Raw genomic sequence first — 13,754 nt, 5'->3', positions numbered from 1 at the left:
GTGGAGTAGGGTCCATGTGCAATCAGTCTTAAAGGTTTCCCCTTTAAAAAAAATTACATTTATTTTATTGTGTGTGCATATGTGTGAGACCCGGGGATCAAACTCAGGTGGAACTCAGATGGTCAGACAAGCAACTTTATTCACTGAGTCATGTCACCTGCCGTAGGCTCCTTTATTTGAGGTCTATTGTTCATGCCCCCAATGCCAACCCAGCGTCAAGAGCCCAGGGTTCCTGTTACCAGGGAACATAAAGGCCCCCTATTTGCTGAGGTCAAGGACTGATCTGAAAGGCGGTGGTCTGTGATTTGTGTGAAGTGGCTAAAAGGAGCAGAAATAGCTTGTCTGCCACGTGGAGAGGGTTCTGTGCGCTTGGGTGGGTACCCCTCCTCCAACCTCAGGGCACAGGCCCCTGGTGCCCTCATGACGGCCCGCTGGGCAGACACCTGGGTTGGAGGCGTACCCCAATAGCGGTGTAATCCACAGTCCCCCACCCCTCTCTACATGGCTCCCACCCGGTTTTACATCTTTCCGGGGTTGTGGGTGTGTGGCGTGGGGGTCTTTGAGCACAGCCGCGGCGCGGGCTCCGGGCTGGGGAGACCGGGCCACCCACTCCCCGCAGGCTGCCCACTCGCAGCCCTGCGCTGTCACGTTCCAGCCGCCTGACTCAGGCCGCTCGGGGCGGGGAGCGGGGAGGCGGCGCCGGCGCCCGCTCGGCCCCAGAGGCGGCACCAGGAAGCACCCGCCCCGGCCGGAGCCGCCATGTAACCGGCGCCGCCCGGAGCCCGAGCCGCGCGGGCCCCCAGCGACCCGCACGCCATGGGAGACGAGGATGAGGATGAGGGCTGCTCGGTGGAGCTGCAAATCACCGAAGGTGGGTGCGGGGTCTGGAGGTGGCTGCGCGTGGCGGGTGGCAGGACTCAGACACCCGCTGGGCTCATTCGCCCCCCTGTGCCCGCAGCCAACCTGACCGGGCACGAGGAGAAGGTGAGCGTGGAGAACTTCGAGCTGCTCAAGGTGCTGGGCACGGGAGGTGAGGAACCCTGTTCACAGGTGCCCCTGGTGTGGTGCTTTGCGTCTGCTGCCCGCTCACCCGCCTGGGCCTGGGCCTGGTACCTAGGGAGGGCCCCCCACCCTTTCCCGGCACAGCTCACCTTGCCCGCCCCGCCCTACCGTGCCAGACATGCCCACTTCCAAGAGGTCCACGTTGACATCGCTCCTCTCTGCGAAGTCCTGGGCGAGCGTGCCCCCTGCCGCGATTTGCGAACCTCCTGGGGACTTGACCCCCCTTTCCAAGTGCTTTGCATGACTCCTCCCCTTTTCCACATATGAGTCCCCCTCCTGTATTTTGCAAATTGCCCAGCCCTGGTTTGCACATCCCTCCTCTGGCTGGCAGCGCGCCTCGGCCTACCGTGCCTGCATTTTCATCCTTTCTCAGCTCTCTGGCTGGTCTTCCCAGGTTTGCAAGGCCCCGCCCCCTCCCCCGCCCCGCAGGCCTCCTGGAGTTGCACGCTCTCTCCGCTAGTTTGCACATTTGCTTCCCAGGCTTAGTTGAGCCCCCTGCGGGGAGGTGCACACCTTTCCCTTGGAAGGCTCTGCCAGCATTTTGCACCCCTGCCTCTCACTCCCTTCCCATCAGTCTGCACCGCCCTCGCACCCACAGCCCACCCTCCTCTGTTCGCTTGCTCGCTGCTCCCACAGCCTACGGGAAGGTGTTCCTGGTGCGGAAGGCGGGAGGCCACGATGCGGGGAAGCTGTATGCTATGAAGGTGCTACGCAAGGCGGCATTAGTGCAGCGCGCCAAGACGCAGGAGCACACGCGCACCGAGCGCTCGGTGCTGGAGCTAGTGCGCCAGGCGCCCTTCCTCGTCACCCTGCACTATGCTTTCCAGACGGATGCCAAGCTGCATCTCATCCTAGGTGAGGCATGCTACATCCTGACTCGAAAGGGGGACCAGAGGCAGGTGAGGCTACCTTTTGGGGACACATCTCAACCTCTCCTGCACCCCCAGACTATGTGAGCGGAGGCGAGATGTTCACCCACCTCTACCAGCGCCAGTACTTCAAGGAGGCTGAGGTTCGGGTGTATGGGGGTGAGATCGTGCTGGCCCTGGAACACCTACACAAGGTACTGTGCGGACCCACCTGGCTCTTGGCTGCTGTTCTGGGGCTGCTCTGGGCCTGATGAGGGTCTTCCTGTGGCAATGGGGTGGCCTGCTGGGGACCTCGACAGAGTTACTGACCTTGACTTCGTGGCAGGAAGCCTCAGCACTACCTGGCGGGGTCTCGGGCCCCAGTGTCTCCTGGGAGGGGCTTTCCTCACACAGAAACTCTGGGCTTCTTTCACCGGACTTCCTCAAATGGAGACCTCAAGCCTCTGCCCCCACAGCCTCTGTGAAATGGGGCTCTTTATCGACTCTACTCTGGGAGCTTGGGGCCTGTGCCATGGTGCCTTCTTTAAGTGCCCTTTCTTTCTCTTAAAAATTAAAAAAAATTATGTTGGTTTATTTATTTTATGTGTATGGGTGTTTTTCCTACATGTATGTCAGTGGTACCTGTGCGTGCAATGCCTGGGGATGTCAAAGAGGAACTGGAACTACAGTTATGGGGATGGTTGTTAACCCTCATGTGGGTGCTGGGAACCCAGTGCCAGGTCCTCTGCAAGAGCAGCCAGTGCTCTTAACCCCTGGGCCATCCCTTCAGCCCCAGTTAAAAAAATTTATATTTATCGTGTGTGTGTAATGTATATGTGGGCTTTCACATACAGTGTGTAGGTGAAGGCCAGAGAACAATTTTGTGGTATTGGTTCTTTTCTATGTTTTCATGGGTTCTGCGGCTTGAACTCAGGTTGTCCGGCTTTTACCATAAGGACTTTATCTGCTGAGACTTCTTGCTCTCTCTCTCTCTCTCTCTCTCTCTCTCTCTCTCTCTCTTCCTCTCTTTCGCTCTCTTGTCCCCATCTTTGCAAACAGAGGTAAATTTTTTTTTTGGTCTTTTTGAGGCAAGGTTTCCCTGTAGCTGCAGCTGGCCTGGATTTGCTAATGGAGACCAGGCTGGCCTCGAACTCACAGAGATCCACCTGCCTCTGCCTCCTGAGTGCTGGGATTTCTTTCTCTCTCCCAGGCTAGCCTCTAACTCTCCATGTAGTCAGGGATGATCTTGAACTTCTGATCCTCCTGCCTCCACCTCTTCAATACTGGGATTATAAGCATGGGCCACCATGTCCAATTTATGTGGTGCTGGGGATCCAACGCAGGGCCACATACTAGGCAAGCACTCTATGGACTGAGTTACATCCCCAGCACCAGCCCTTTTCCCTCCTCTTTTTTATAGACAGGGTCTCACTCTGTAGCTGAAACTCTCCTGGAACTCACTGTGTAGCCCATGTTGGCTTCCTGCCATAGCCTCCTGGGGTACTAGGATGACAGACATGAGCCAACATGCCAGGGTTCAGTGGCTTTTCTTATCTAATAGCCAACTCTGCCTGGGCCCTGTCCTGCCTGAGAGATCACCCTGAGGCTAAAGATCTCCACAGCTCTCCTTATCCCCAGTGGGGACCTGGAGCGGGGTCATGGCTGGGGGAGCTGGGAAGGTGTCAGGGCAGCGCCCAATAGCTTCCTTGCTCCTGCTAGCTGGGCATCATCTACCGTGACCTGAAGCTGGAGAACGTCCTACTGGACTCAGAGGGTCACATCGTCCTCACAGACTTTGGGCTGAGCAAGGAGTTTCTGACAGAAGAGGTGAGTGGATGGCAGGGTCTGCCCATAGTGCTCCCAGCCTGGCCCTTTTCACTCTGGAGTGCAGAGTGAACGGTCACAAAGCATCCCACTGTGTCGTCTAAGTTGAGTGAGGCCTGCTCTGAGCCTTGGGGGCCTCTTCTGGTGCACTGGAAGAGGCTAAGGTATCCAAATGGGGCCTTTCGTCCTCCCAGAAAGAGCGGACCTTTTCCTTCTGTGGGACCATCGAGTACATGGCCCCTGAAATCATCCGCAGCAAGACTGGGCATGGCAAGGTGGGTTTTTGGGTGGCAGGTGAGGGTGGCAGGGGTGAGGCTGGGAGCCCCAGGCCCTCACTCTGGCCCCACCCGCAGGCCGTGGACTGGTGGAGCCTGGGTATCCTGCTTTTCGAGCTGCTGACGGGGGCCTCGCCCTTCACACTGGAGGGTGAGAGGAATACACAGGCTGAGGTGTCCAGGTGAGTCCGGCAAGACATGGTGGGCGGCCTGGGTTGAACTGGGAGGGGGCTCACTGCCCCTGACGCCCCACCCATCCTCCCAGACGGATCCTGAAGTGCTCCCCTCCCTTCCCCCTCCGGATTGGGCCTGTGGCACAGGACCTGCTGCAGCGACTGTTGTGTAAGGACCCTAAGAAGAGATTGGGCGCGGGTCCCCAGGGTGCGCAGGAAGTCAAGAGCCACCTTTTCTTCCAGGTGAGGCTTCGGCTTGTGACCTGTGTTCTGCATTTCTGATGTAACCTACAATAAGGGATCAAAGAGCAGGATGTACAGACACCACTCTCCTCAGGCCACACTCACTGGGCAGCTTCCTGAGAACACAGGGTCTGGCATTAGACCTTGCAGCACGGGTGTCCCTAGCTGCTGCCACCCTCTGTTTCCATGTGGGCATCAGATTTGGCATTTATCTGATAGGGCAACAAGAGCATCCATTTGTGGGTACTTCCTGCGGCCAGGTACTCTGCCTCCCAGTTGGGGAATCCCAGTCTGGAAGGGCCTCCTGGTTGCTTTCAGACTGGAGTATCCATCTCCAAGGCAATGGCCCTGTGCAAAGGTGTGGGAATCCCAGGCCAACATGTCCCTGGACAGAGGTGTGGAGGCAGCTGAGCACAGTCCTTCATGGAATTCCCCCAACCTCAGGCTGGGTGCTGCACTGGGTGCTGGGAGAGGACTCGCCTGTCATCCTGAAGAGACCTCAGTCCTTGAGGCCTGACACTTGGAAGGGGTGTCCCCTCCCTCTCTTTGGACAGCCTCTCTGGTGATCGCAGTGTCCCTGGTGGCAAGGGGCATGGGCCTTCAATCTCAAGTCAGGCCTCTTGGCTACAAGTTGGGACATGAAATCCAACTCACAATGGTGGTACCCAAGCCAGGTGTGATGGCACTGGTAATCTCAACACTGGGAGGCTGAGGCAGGAGGATGGTGAGTTGAAGGCCAGCTTGGGCTACATAGTGAGACCCTGTCTTAAAAACAAAATAAACACCCAGGCATGGTAGACCACACCTTTAATCCTAGCACTTGGGAGGCAGAGGTGGGCAGATCTCTGAGTTCAGGGCCAGCTTGGTCTACATAGGGAGTTCATAGGCCAGATGGGTCTACAGGGAGACCCTGTCTCAAAAACCAAAAACGAACAATAAAATACCAATATTATCTATTATTTAGAACTGGAGAGATGGCTCAGCTATTAAAGGTTCAGGTCACAACCAAAAAGACGAAAGTTATAAAAGCTGGGTGGGGAGGTGGCCCACCTAGAATCACAGCAGGAGGAGGGCTCTGGGTCTGATGAGAAATCCTGCCTCATATCCAATGTCCTCTCCATGCAGGCACACACACACACAAGTGTATCCAAGTGTATCCAAATATACATATCTGTCCCTAAACACATGAAAACACACATAAATACATGGCCACACAGCACATATACATTAAGAGAGAGAGAGAGGGAGTAGATGAGATGGCTTAGTGGGTGAAGGCACTTGTGACCAAATCTGACAATCTTGAGTTCAATCCCTGGGACCTACATGGTGGAAGGAGAGAGCTGACTCCTGCAAGTTGTCCTCTGACCTCCACACACCTCCACAGACCCATCCCTGACAGTGAATAAGTAGATGTAATGAGAGAGAGAGAGAGAGAAGAGAGAGAGAGAGGAGAGAGAGAGAGAGAGAGAGAGAGAGAGAGAGAGAGAGAGAGAGATATTGATTCTTGCCCGAAAGAAGTCCAGGGGTGACATCAGGGTTTCAGTGTAACTTTACAGTGTCTTTGGGAACCCTAGTTCTTTCCTGGTTCTTCCATCCCCAGGGTTGCATCATGGCCCCAAGCGGCTGTAGAAGGCCTTGCTGTCTAGACCAGTTCCAGGCCAGAAGCAGAGGGAGGAAGGCAAAGAGGGTGTTCAACTATTTACCTCCCTCTTGAGATCTTTTCCCCAACACCACCTAACAGGATTTGCTTGTGAATTATTGGTCATAGCCCACTGTGAGGAGGTGTTTTTAAAACAGTGTCTGTTGGTTGTGTTTAACGGTTCCTAGAATAAAATTGAGACTTTGGTGCTAAGTTAGGGAAGATGGACACTGGGCAGAAAATGAGTGGGTTCTGTTATATAGCTTAAACATATAGAAAAGGGGAGGTTTTCACTTCCAGAAGGGAAAAAGTCCGAAGAATTCTAGTTTTGTTGTTTTCGTGCTTTGTTTTTAAAACATTTTTCTTAGGACAAGTGTCTGACTTTAGGTAAGGCTGCATCCAGGTACTGAGACTCTATCTCTTGGTTCTGCTGTCCTCCCCTCCTCCTCCCCCATGAGGATTTCATTTTAGATCTTAAGAGAGTCCCCTGCAATTCCAGACCCACATCCTTCCAGATTTGTGTCCACTAGGAGAAAGAGGTTTTCTTTTTAATTAAAAAAATTTTTTTATTGGCTGGGTGTGGTAGCACATACCTTTAATCCCAGCACTTTAGAGGCAGAAGCAGGTGAGTTCAAGTCCAGCCTGGTCTATATAGTGAGTTATAGGTCAGCCAGGCCTACTTTAGTGAGACCCTGTCTCAAAAGAACAAAAACATCCAGGTATGGTGGCACACACCTTTGATCCCAGCACTTGGGAGGCAGAGGCAGTTAGATCTTTGTGAGTTCAAGGCCAACCTGGTTTACACAGTGAGTTCCAGGCCAGCTGGGGCTACATGGAGACCCTGTCTCAAAAAGACAAAAAGCAAAAACAAACAAACCAAAAGGTTTCTTTTGTTTTTTTCTTTGGGGACAAGGTCTCCCCTGTATAGCCCAGGCTGGCTTGGAACTCAGAATCTTTCTGCCCCAATCTCTTGAGTGCTGGGATGATGGGCATGTGGCCACTATGCTTTCCTGAGATTTTTTTTTAATGTTTTTTTCTTTTTTTCCTAAAGATTTATTTATTTTTATTTTAGGTATATGCATGTTTTACCACATGTGTGCTTGACTCCCGGAAATGGAGTCACAATGGTTGTTAGCCACCATGTGGGTTCTGGGAACTGAACTTGAGTTCTCTGCAAGAGCAGTCAGTGCTCTTAACCACTGAGCCATCTCTCCAGCCCTCACTTTGTTTTTGATGTCATCTAGACTCCCCAATGTCAGATCCTGTGGTTTGGGGGAGCTGGCCAGTGAGGGTGGCTTGAAGAGAGCGGGGTCTTCACAACCTGCCCTTTGACCCTTCATTATGTGTTATGCTAGAAACATAGTCTCATTTATCTTTCCACAATTTATTGTTACACAATAAATTCACAAGCTCTGTCAGTTTCATTGGCTGACATCTGCTAGGTCATCCAATTTCACTTGGTAACTGACTGTTGGCAATCACAGGTTCTTTTATGTCTGTGTGTGTGTGTGTGTGTGTAAAGCTGTGTACCACAGTGTGTATGTGGAGGTCGGAGGACAACCTGCAGTACTTGGTTCTCTCCTTCCACCATGTGGGTCCTAGGGATTGAACTCAGGTTGTCAGGCTTGGTGGCAAATGCCTTTATCCATGGGGCCATCTGGCTGGTCCTTTTATTCCAATTTTCTTTAAAAAATTGAGACAGGGTCTCCCTGTAGCCCCAGCTGGCCTGGAATTCACAGAGACCCACCTGCCTCTGCTTTCTGAGAGCTGGGATTAAAAGTGTACCTAAAAATTGTTACTGAATATGTTAAAGCTGTAATGAAATGCTTCCAAGGAAAAAATGTTTTTTTCTTATCTTGAAAAACAAAAAAGAAATTCTGTCAAACATAAAGCTTATGGTGGAAAAAAAGTGCACCATCACTCCTGGTCTCTTTTATTCTGATCTTATTATGAATATCAACTCTCTGATCATGTGTCCACATGTTACACAATAATATAAAAATCTGCAGGTTACAGAATGGCTAAAAAAGGGGTAAAGAAGTTGGGTGTGGTGGCAGAGGCAGGGGATCTTTGTGAATTCAAGGCCAGCCTGGTCTACATAGTGAGTTCCAGGACAGCTGGGGCTACAGGGAGACCCTGTCTCAAAAAGACCAAAAAAAAAAAAAAAAAAAAAAAGGGTTAAAGAGGCAGGAGCTTTCAGCGCCAGCCTGGTCTACATAGTGAGTTCCAGGACAGCTGGGGCTACAGGGAGACCCTGTCTCAAAAAGACCAAAAAAAGAAAGAAAAAAAAAAAAGGGTTAAAGAGGCAGGAGCTTTCTGAGGCTGTTCAGGGCTGAGGCAGGTGAAGAGATGTCAGATGCATGCCAGGCTGTTTCCAGGGTCAGTTTGAAATGGGCTGAGTATCACCGCAGGAGAAACTATGCTGGAGCTGAATCCTGGGTTGTGGCAGTTATTATGGATGAAGCTTGTGGCCTGTGACTTGGTGACTAGTTAGCATGCCTGACACATTTTGATGCTGGGGTTCTCCTTCTCACAGTCCCAAGTGAGGGGGTCCCCTCTGGTGTGATGTGCTCATGTGTCTGGTATTTCTGATATCTCACAAAGGTCTCAAAGTCCTTAGGTGAAGATGACTTTGTACTTTTAATCCTTTTGCCTGTACTTCCTGAGTCCCGAGATTAGAGACATGCATCGCCATGCCTGTTTATTGGGTGCTAGGGATGAAACCCAGGGCTGTGTGCATGGTTAGGGAAGCCTTCTATCCCTGGAGCATGGTTCATGATTTGCTATATTTTCAAGTGCCCTTGTTTATTAGATAAAAATATTTATCAGCTGTGTCTCCTGTGACACTTGCTGATGGTGGTTGCTTAGTTGTATAAACAAGATGTAAAGTCATTCTTTCTTGGCACTTGGTCTCAGGCCAGAGCTGTGATTTTATAAAATGGAGTCATTCAAAGCTAGACTTAAGGCTAGGTTCTTCTATATGACACACAGCAATCAGCCTGTCCTCTCACCTCTGACTCCTCCTCCTCAGGGTCTGGATTGGGCTGCCTTGGCTGCCAGGAAGATCCCTGCTCCATTCCGGCCCCAGATTCGCTCAGAGCTGGATGTGGGTAACTTTGCAGAGGAATTCACTCGGCTGGAACCTGTTTATTCCCCTGCTGGGAGTCCTCCGCCTGGGGACCCTCGAATCTTTCAGGTGAGTGGAGAACCCGTGGGGCACCAGATGCAGGAGAAGTCAGACACTACTGCCTGCCTCAGCCCTGCTGGCCCAGACACTATAGCCCAGGGTCCCGAGCTCAGGGCACATCTCATCTTGTCAGACCTCTCCACTTACCTGGGATGCCTGGGGCTGTCAGTTACAGAGACCAGCACAAGCAGGGCATGCTTTGGATGACTTTCAGATTATCTTTACATTTAATGTTAATATTTTCCCCATCCGTTTTGATACTGGGGATTAAGAATTTTACCACTGAGCCATACTGCAAGTTCTTTTTCAATTTTCATTTTATTTTTAGTGTTACAGACAGTTGTTAGCTACCATGTGGGTGCTGGGAACTGAACGCAGGTCTTCTGCAAGAGCAGCCAGTGCTCTTAACCACTGAGCCATCTCTCTAGCCCCCTTGATTTTTATTTCGAGACAGGGTGTTGATAAGTTGCCCAGGCTGGCCTTGGCTCCTGTCTCAGCCTCCCAAATAGCTGAAATTACAGGTTTGTGTCACCAGGCCTGGCTCTTAATTTCCTTTCCATTTCACTATCTCCTGGTTGTATAAAAATATTGCTTTAAATTATCAAGGGCAGGCTGGGTGTGGTGGCGCACACCTTTAATCCCAGCACTCGGGAGGCAGAGGCAGGCAGATCTCTGTGAGTTTGAGCCTAGCCTGGTCTACACAGCAAGTTCCAGGCCAGTTGGGTACAGGGAGACCCTGTCTCAAAAAGACCGAAAAAGAAAAAAAGAAAAAAAAATTTAAGGGCTGAGGATGTAGCTCAGTTGGTATAAAGCTTAGCATGCATAAAGCTGGGGTTTGATCCCTAACACTGCAAAAACAGACTGTGCTGGCACACACCTCAGGAAGTGGAGGCTGGAGGATTGGGAGTTCGAGGTCATCCTCTGCTATATATGGACTTTGGGGTCAGCCTGGGGATACCTGAAGCTATCTAAAGAATATTAATTCGTTTATTAATAATTTTCCAAATTACTAAGTGGCTTAAGGAGAGATGCCATGATTGTACTGCAGCCCCTGGTGTATCACACTCTCACTTAGAAGCTCAGGGCTGATGGACAAGTCCCGTCTTAGGTTGGCATTCAAGCCAACATGTGATAAGGCCTTGTGCCAGCTCCTCACCTCAGTGCTTACCATCCTCCTGCCTGATGCTCTAGAGGGTACAGTTGCACTGGACAAGGCTCCCAGGTACACCTCTGTATTTTGTCCTCCCCATAGTAGTCACCTGGCCAGCTCCCCATTGGTCAAACTCCTTGTCACTCACCTGGCTCAGGGAGCCATCCTTTAACTGCACACCACAGCCCTTGACCCACAGCACCTACTGCTGAGCAGTTTGTCAAGGCTGGTCTGAAAGTTCCCTAGGATTGGGAATACATTTTTAATTCTTGTGTTCCCCAAGGTCCAGGGCTGACGTCCAGCCTGTAGAACATAGTTCAAACTATTTAAAAAATAATAGACCAATAGATGGATACCAGTTATAATGGTATACCTGTCATCCCAGCACTCAGAAGACTGAGGCAGTAGGATGGTGAGTTCAAGGCCAGCTTGGGCTACTCTGTGTTGAGTACCTACAATGTGATCCAGGCATTGGGGCTGTGCCAGTGAGCCTAACAGGTGAAAACACCACCCAAGTGGGGTCTGCCTTCTAGGCAGGTTTTTTTTTTTTTTTTCCCCCCAGAGAAACCAATACAGTTAAAATTATCCCCGAAAACCTCTGCAATGGCGACACCTGTCATCCCTGTACTTGGGAGACTGAAGCAGGAGGATTGCCATGAGTTTAGGCAGCCTGAGCTACATAGTGGGTATCAGGTTAGCCAGGGATACATAACAGGACCCCATCTTAGAACAAAACAAAACACAACACTCACACACAACAAAAACAGAAATAACTCCCCCAAACCAACCTCTGAAGTAGCCAGAACCCGAGTCTACGGGAAAGGCACTGAATGGACTTCGTATCTCTTTGCCTGTCCTCCGCATCTTGGAAGAGGCTTTTGAAAGGGAAGAAAGTTGGTTGTTTTTTTTTTTTTCTTTTCCCCTTAGCAGATAGCAGTTGAATTCTCATAGATTAAGTGTGTATGGCATCAGGCACACCCCTTTCTTGCATTGATTATGCTAGTCACTTTGAGGGTGAGAAACATAGGGGTCATCAAGTGATTGTTAAACAAGGCTGAATAGGGACTGGAGAGATGGCTCAGCAGTTAAGAGTACTGGCTGCTCTTGCAAGGACCTGGGTTCTGTTCCCAGTGCCCACATGGTGGCTAACAACCATTTGTAACTCCAGTTCCAGAGGATCTGAGGTTCTCTTCTGACCTTCCTGGCCACTGCATGACACAAGTGCACTTACATACTTGCAAGGAATCTACTCATACACATAAAATAAAAATAATAAAAACTGGGTGTGGTGGTGCATGCCTTTAGTCCCAGAACTTGGGAGGCAGAGGCAGGTGGATCTCTGTGAGTTTGAGGCCAGCCTGGTCTACATAGTGAGTTCAGGCCAGCTGGGGTTAAGGGAGGCCCTGTCTCAATTAAAAAAAAAAAAAAAAACCTAGGCAGAATAAAATGTGTTCACACAGGCTCTATGTGCCAGGATGTAACAGGAATACCCCTAACTGCCCCTTTGTGGGGGTTTTCCTTTTCATGCACCCAGCCCACTTGACTAACATGCATAGCAGCCCCCATGGGTGTTGGTCCCTGACTCTCCTCCCTTGCAGGGCTACTCCTTCGTGGCACCATCCATCCTCTTTGACCACAACAATGCAGTGATGACCGATGTGCTAGAGGCACCTGGTGCTGGGCTCAGGCCTGGCAGAGCAGCGGTTGCCAGGAGCGCCATGATGCAGGTGTCTGACTGGCCTAGTAGGGGGGTATTGCCTTTGTTGGGGTGGGGATCGTCTGGGCTGGGGCGGCTCTGGCCAGGCTCCACCAGGCTCCAGTGGTGGTGTGTGACTTGGGTGAAGTCCCCAGCCAGTTGGACATGAGGTGTTGTGTGGGTGAGACTCTGACGCACCCCTTCGCCCCCAGGACTCGCCCTTCTTTCAGCAATATGAGCTGGATTTGCGGGAGCCGGCACTGGGTCAGGGCAGCTTCTCCGTGTGTCGTCGATGTCGCCAGCGCCAGAGTGGCCAAGAGTTTGCAGTCAAGATCCTTAGCCGCAGGTGGGAGCAGCGAGGGAGTGGGTGGGGCCCGCAGATGGCCCGAGTGGTGGGGCCAGGGTCGGCCACTGTAAACCCCACCTGTCCCATCCCCAGGCTGGAAGAGAACACGCAGCGCGAGGTGGCCGCCCTGCGGCTGTGCCAGTCACACCCCAACGTGGTGAATCTGCATGAGGTGCATCACGACCAGGTGACAGACCCCAGCTTTAGGAGTCAGGGAAGAGGGTCAGGGGCGGGGCCTGAGGGCATCATGGGCGTGGCCTCGGGGATGTGGGGGACTGAAAGGAAGTGGGAGAGCTCGGAGGGGTGTAGGGCCTGAAGACTGCGGGGTCCTGCTGAGGATGATGGGAGAACGGAATCTGAGGAGCGGGTAGGGGTGAGAGGTGGGGGTTAGGGCTAAGGAGTTCTGGAAAGCAGGATCTGAGGCGTGGTTCTGGGGGGGGACTTGAGCTTGGGGTTGGAACATGGGGCCACCCTAGATCCGGGCACCGGCGCGCGGTGGCCATGACCCTCCGCCTTCGGCAGCTGCACACCTACCTGGTCCTGGAGCTGCTGCGGGGCGGGGAGCTGTTGGAGCACATCCGAAAGAAGCGGCACTTTAGTGAGTCCGAGGCCAGCCAGATCCTGCGCAGCCTGGTGTCTGCCGTGAGCTTCATGCACGAGGAGGCCGGAGTGGTGCACCGAGACCTCAAGCCGGAGGTGCGCACACCCAGCCTGGGTGCCGGGACAGGGCAGGGCTGGCTGGCGCATGCTCGGAGGCCCTGCCTCTGAGTGCCACTGGTGACCCTTGTATAGAACATCCTCTATGCCGACGACTCGCCCGGGGCCCCGGTGAAGATCATCGACTTTGGGTTCGCGAGGCTGCGGCCGCAGAGCCCGGCGGGGCCCATGCAGACGCCCTGCTTCACGCTGCAGTACGCCGCCCCCGAGCTGCTGGCGCAGCAGGGTTACGACGAGTCCTGCGACCTTTGGAGCCTGGGTGTCATTCTGGTATGGTTCTGGATCCCCAAGGAGGAGCCTGGGGTTAGATATCTTCCTGAGGCAAGGGGACCAGGCCGTCTCGGTGGGGGTGGCAAGTCTTTAATATATATTTTTTACATATATAACATTTTTATTCTTATGTTTAATATTTCCACTTTGATTTCATAAGTAACTTCTGGAGGGATTGAGACAGGGTCTCTCTATAGGCACAGCTGGTGTGGAACTCGCTCTGTAGACCGGCTGGCCTTGATCTCAGAGACATTCACCTGCCTCTGCTTTCTGAGTGCTGAGATTAAAGGTGTGTGCCACCCACCACACGTGTCTCATAAGTTT

General features: G+C 52.3%; 1 protein-coding gene across 2 annotated transcripts in view; it reads left to right on the top strand.

Annotated features, from left to right (window-relative positions):
* Positions 1 to 710: 710 nt before the first annotated feature.
* Rps6ka4 (ribosomal protein S6 kinase A4) overlaps positions 711 to 13,754 on the top strand; it is a 15,042-nt gene continuing 1,998 nt past the window's right edge. Inside the window, exons 1-14 of one of the 2 annotated variants that reach the window (XM_008838934.3) lie at positions 711 to 871; positions 959 to 1,030; positions 1,699 to 1,917; positions 2,010 to 2,125; positions 3,630 to 3,737; positions 3,929 to 4,009; positions 4,088 to 4,191; positions 4,275 to 4,425; positions 9,096 to 9,260; positions 12,000 to 12,128; positions 12,310 to 12,443; positions 12,537 to 12,630; positions 12,966 to 13,139; positions 13,236 to 13,430. In XM_008838934.3, coding sequence (XP_008837156.1) covers positions 817 to 871; positions 959 to 1,030; positions 1,699 to 1,917; positions 2,010 to 2,125; positions 3,630 to 3,737; positions 3,929 to 4,009; positions 4,088 to 4,191; positions 4,275 to 4,425; positions 9,096 to 9,260; positions 12,000 to 12,128; positions 12,310 to 12,443; positions 12,537 to 12,630; positions 12,966 to 13,139; positions 13,236 to 13,430 — 1,797 coding nt within the window. In that variant the 5' untranslated portion in view covers positions 711 to 816. The remainder of the gene's footprint in view (positions 872 to 958; positions 1,031 to 1,698; positions 1,918 to 2,009; positions 2,126 to 3,629; positions 3,738 to 3,928; positions 4,010 to 4,087; positions 4,192 to 4,274; positions 4,426 to 9,095; positions 9,261 to 11,999; positions 12,129 to 12,309; positions 12,444 to 12,536; positions 12,631 to 12,965; positions 13,140 to 13,235; positions 13,431 to 13,754) is intronic. The other variant, XM_029566337.1, reaches the window with a different exon arrangement.

The sequence above is a fragment of the Nannospalax galili genome, unplaced genomic scaffold, assembly GCF_000622305.1.
Source record: "Nannospalax galili isolate Female #2095 unplaced genomic scaffold, S.galili_v1.0 scaffold1659, whole genome shotgun sequence".
Lineage (NCBI taxonomy): Eukaryota > Metazoa > Chordata > Mammalia > Rodentia > Spalacidae > Nannospalax > Nannospalax galili.
The sequence above is the reverse complement of the archived record's forward strand: the minus strand, read 5'-3'. Positions and strand labels throughout refer to the sequence as shown.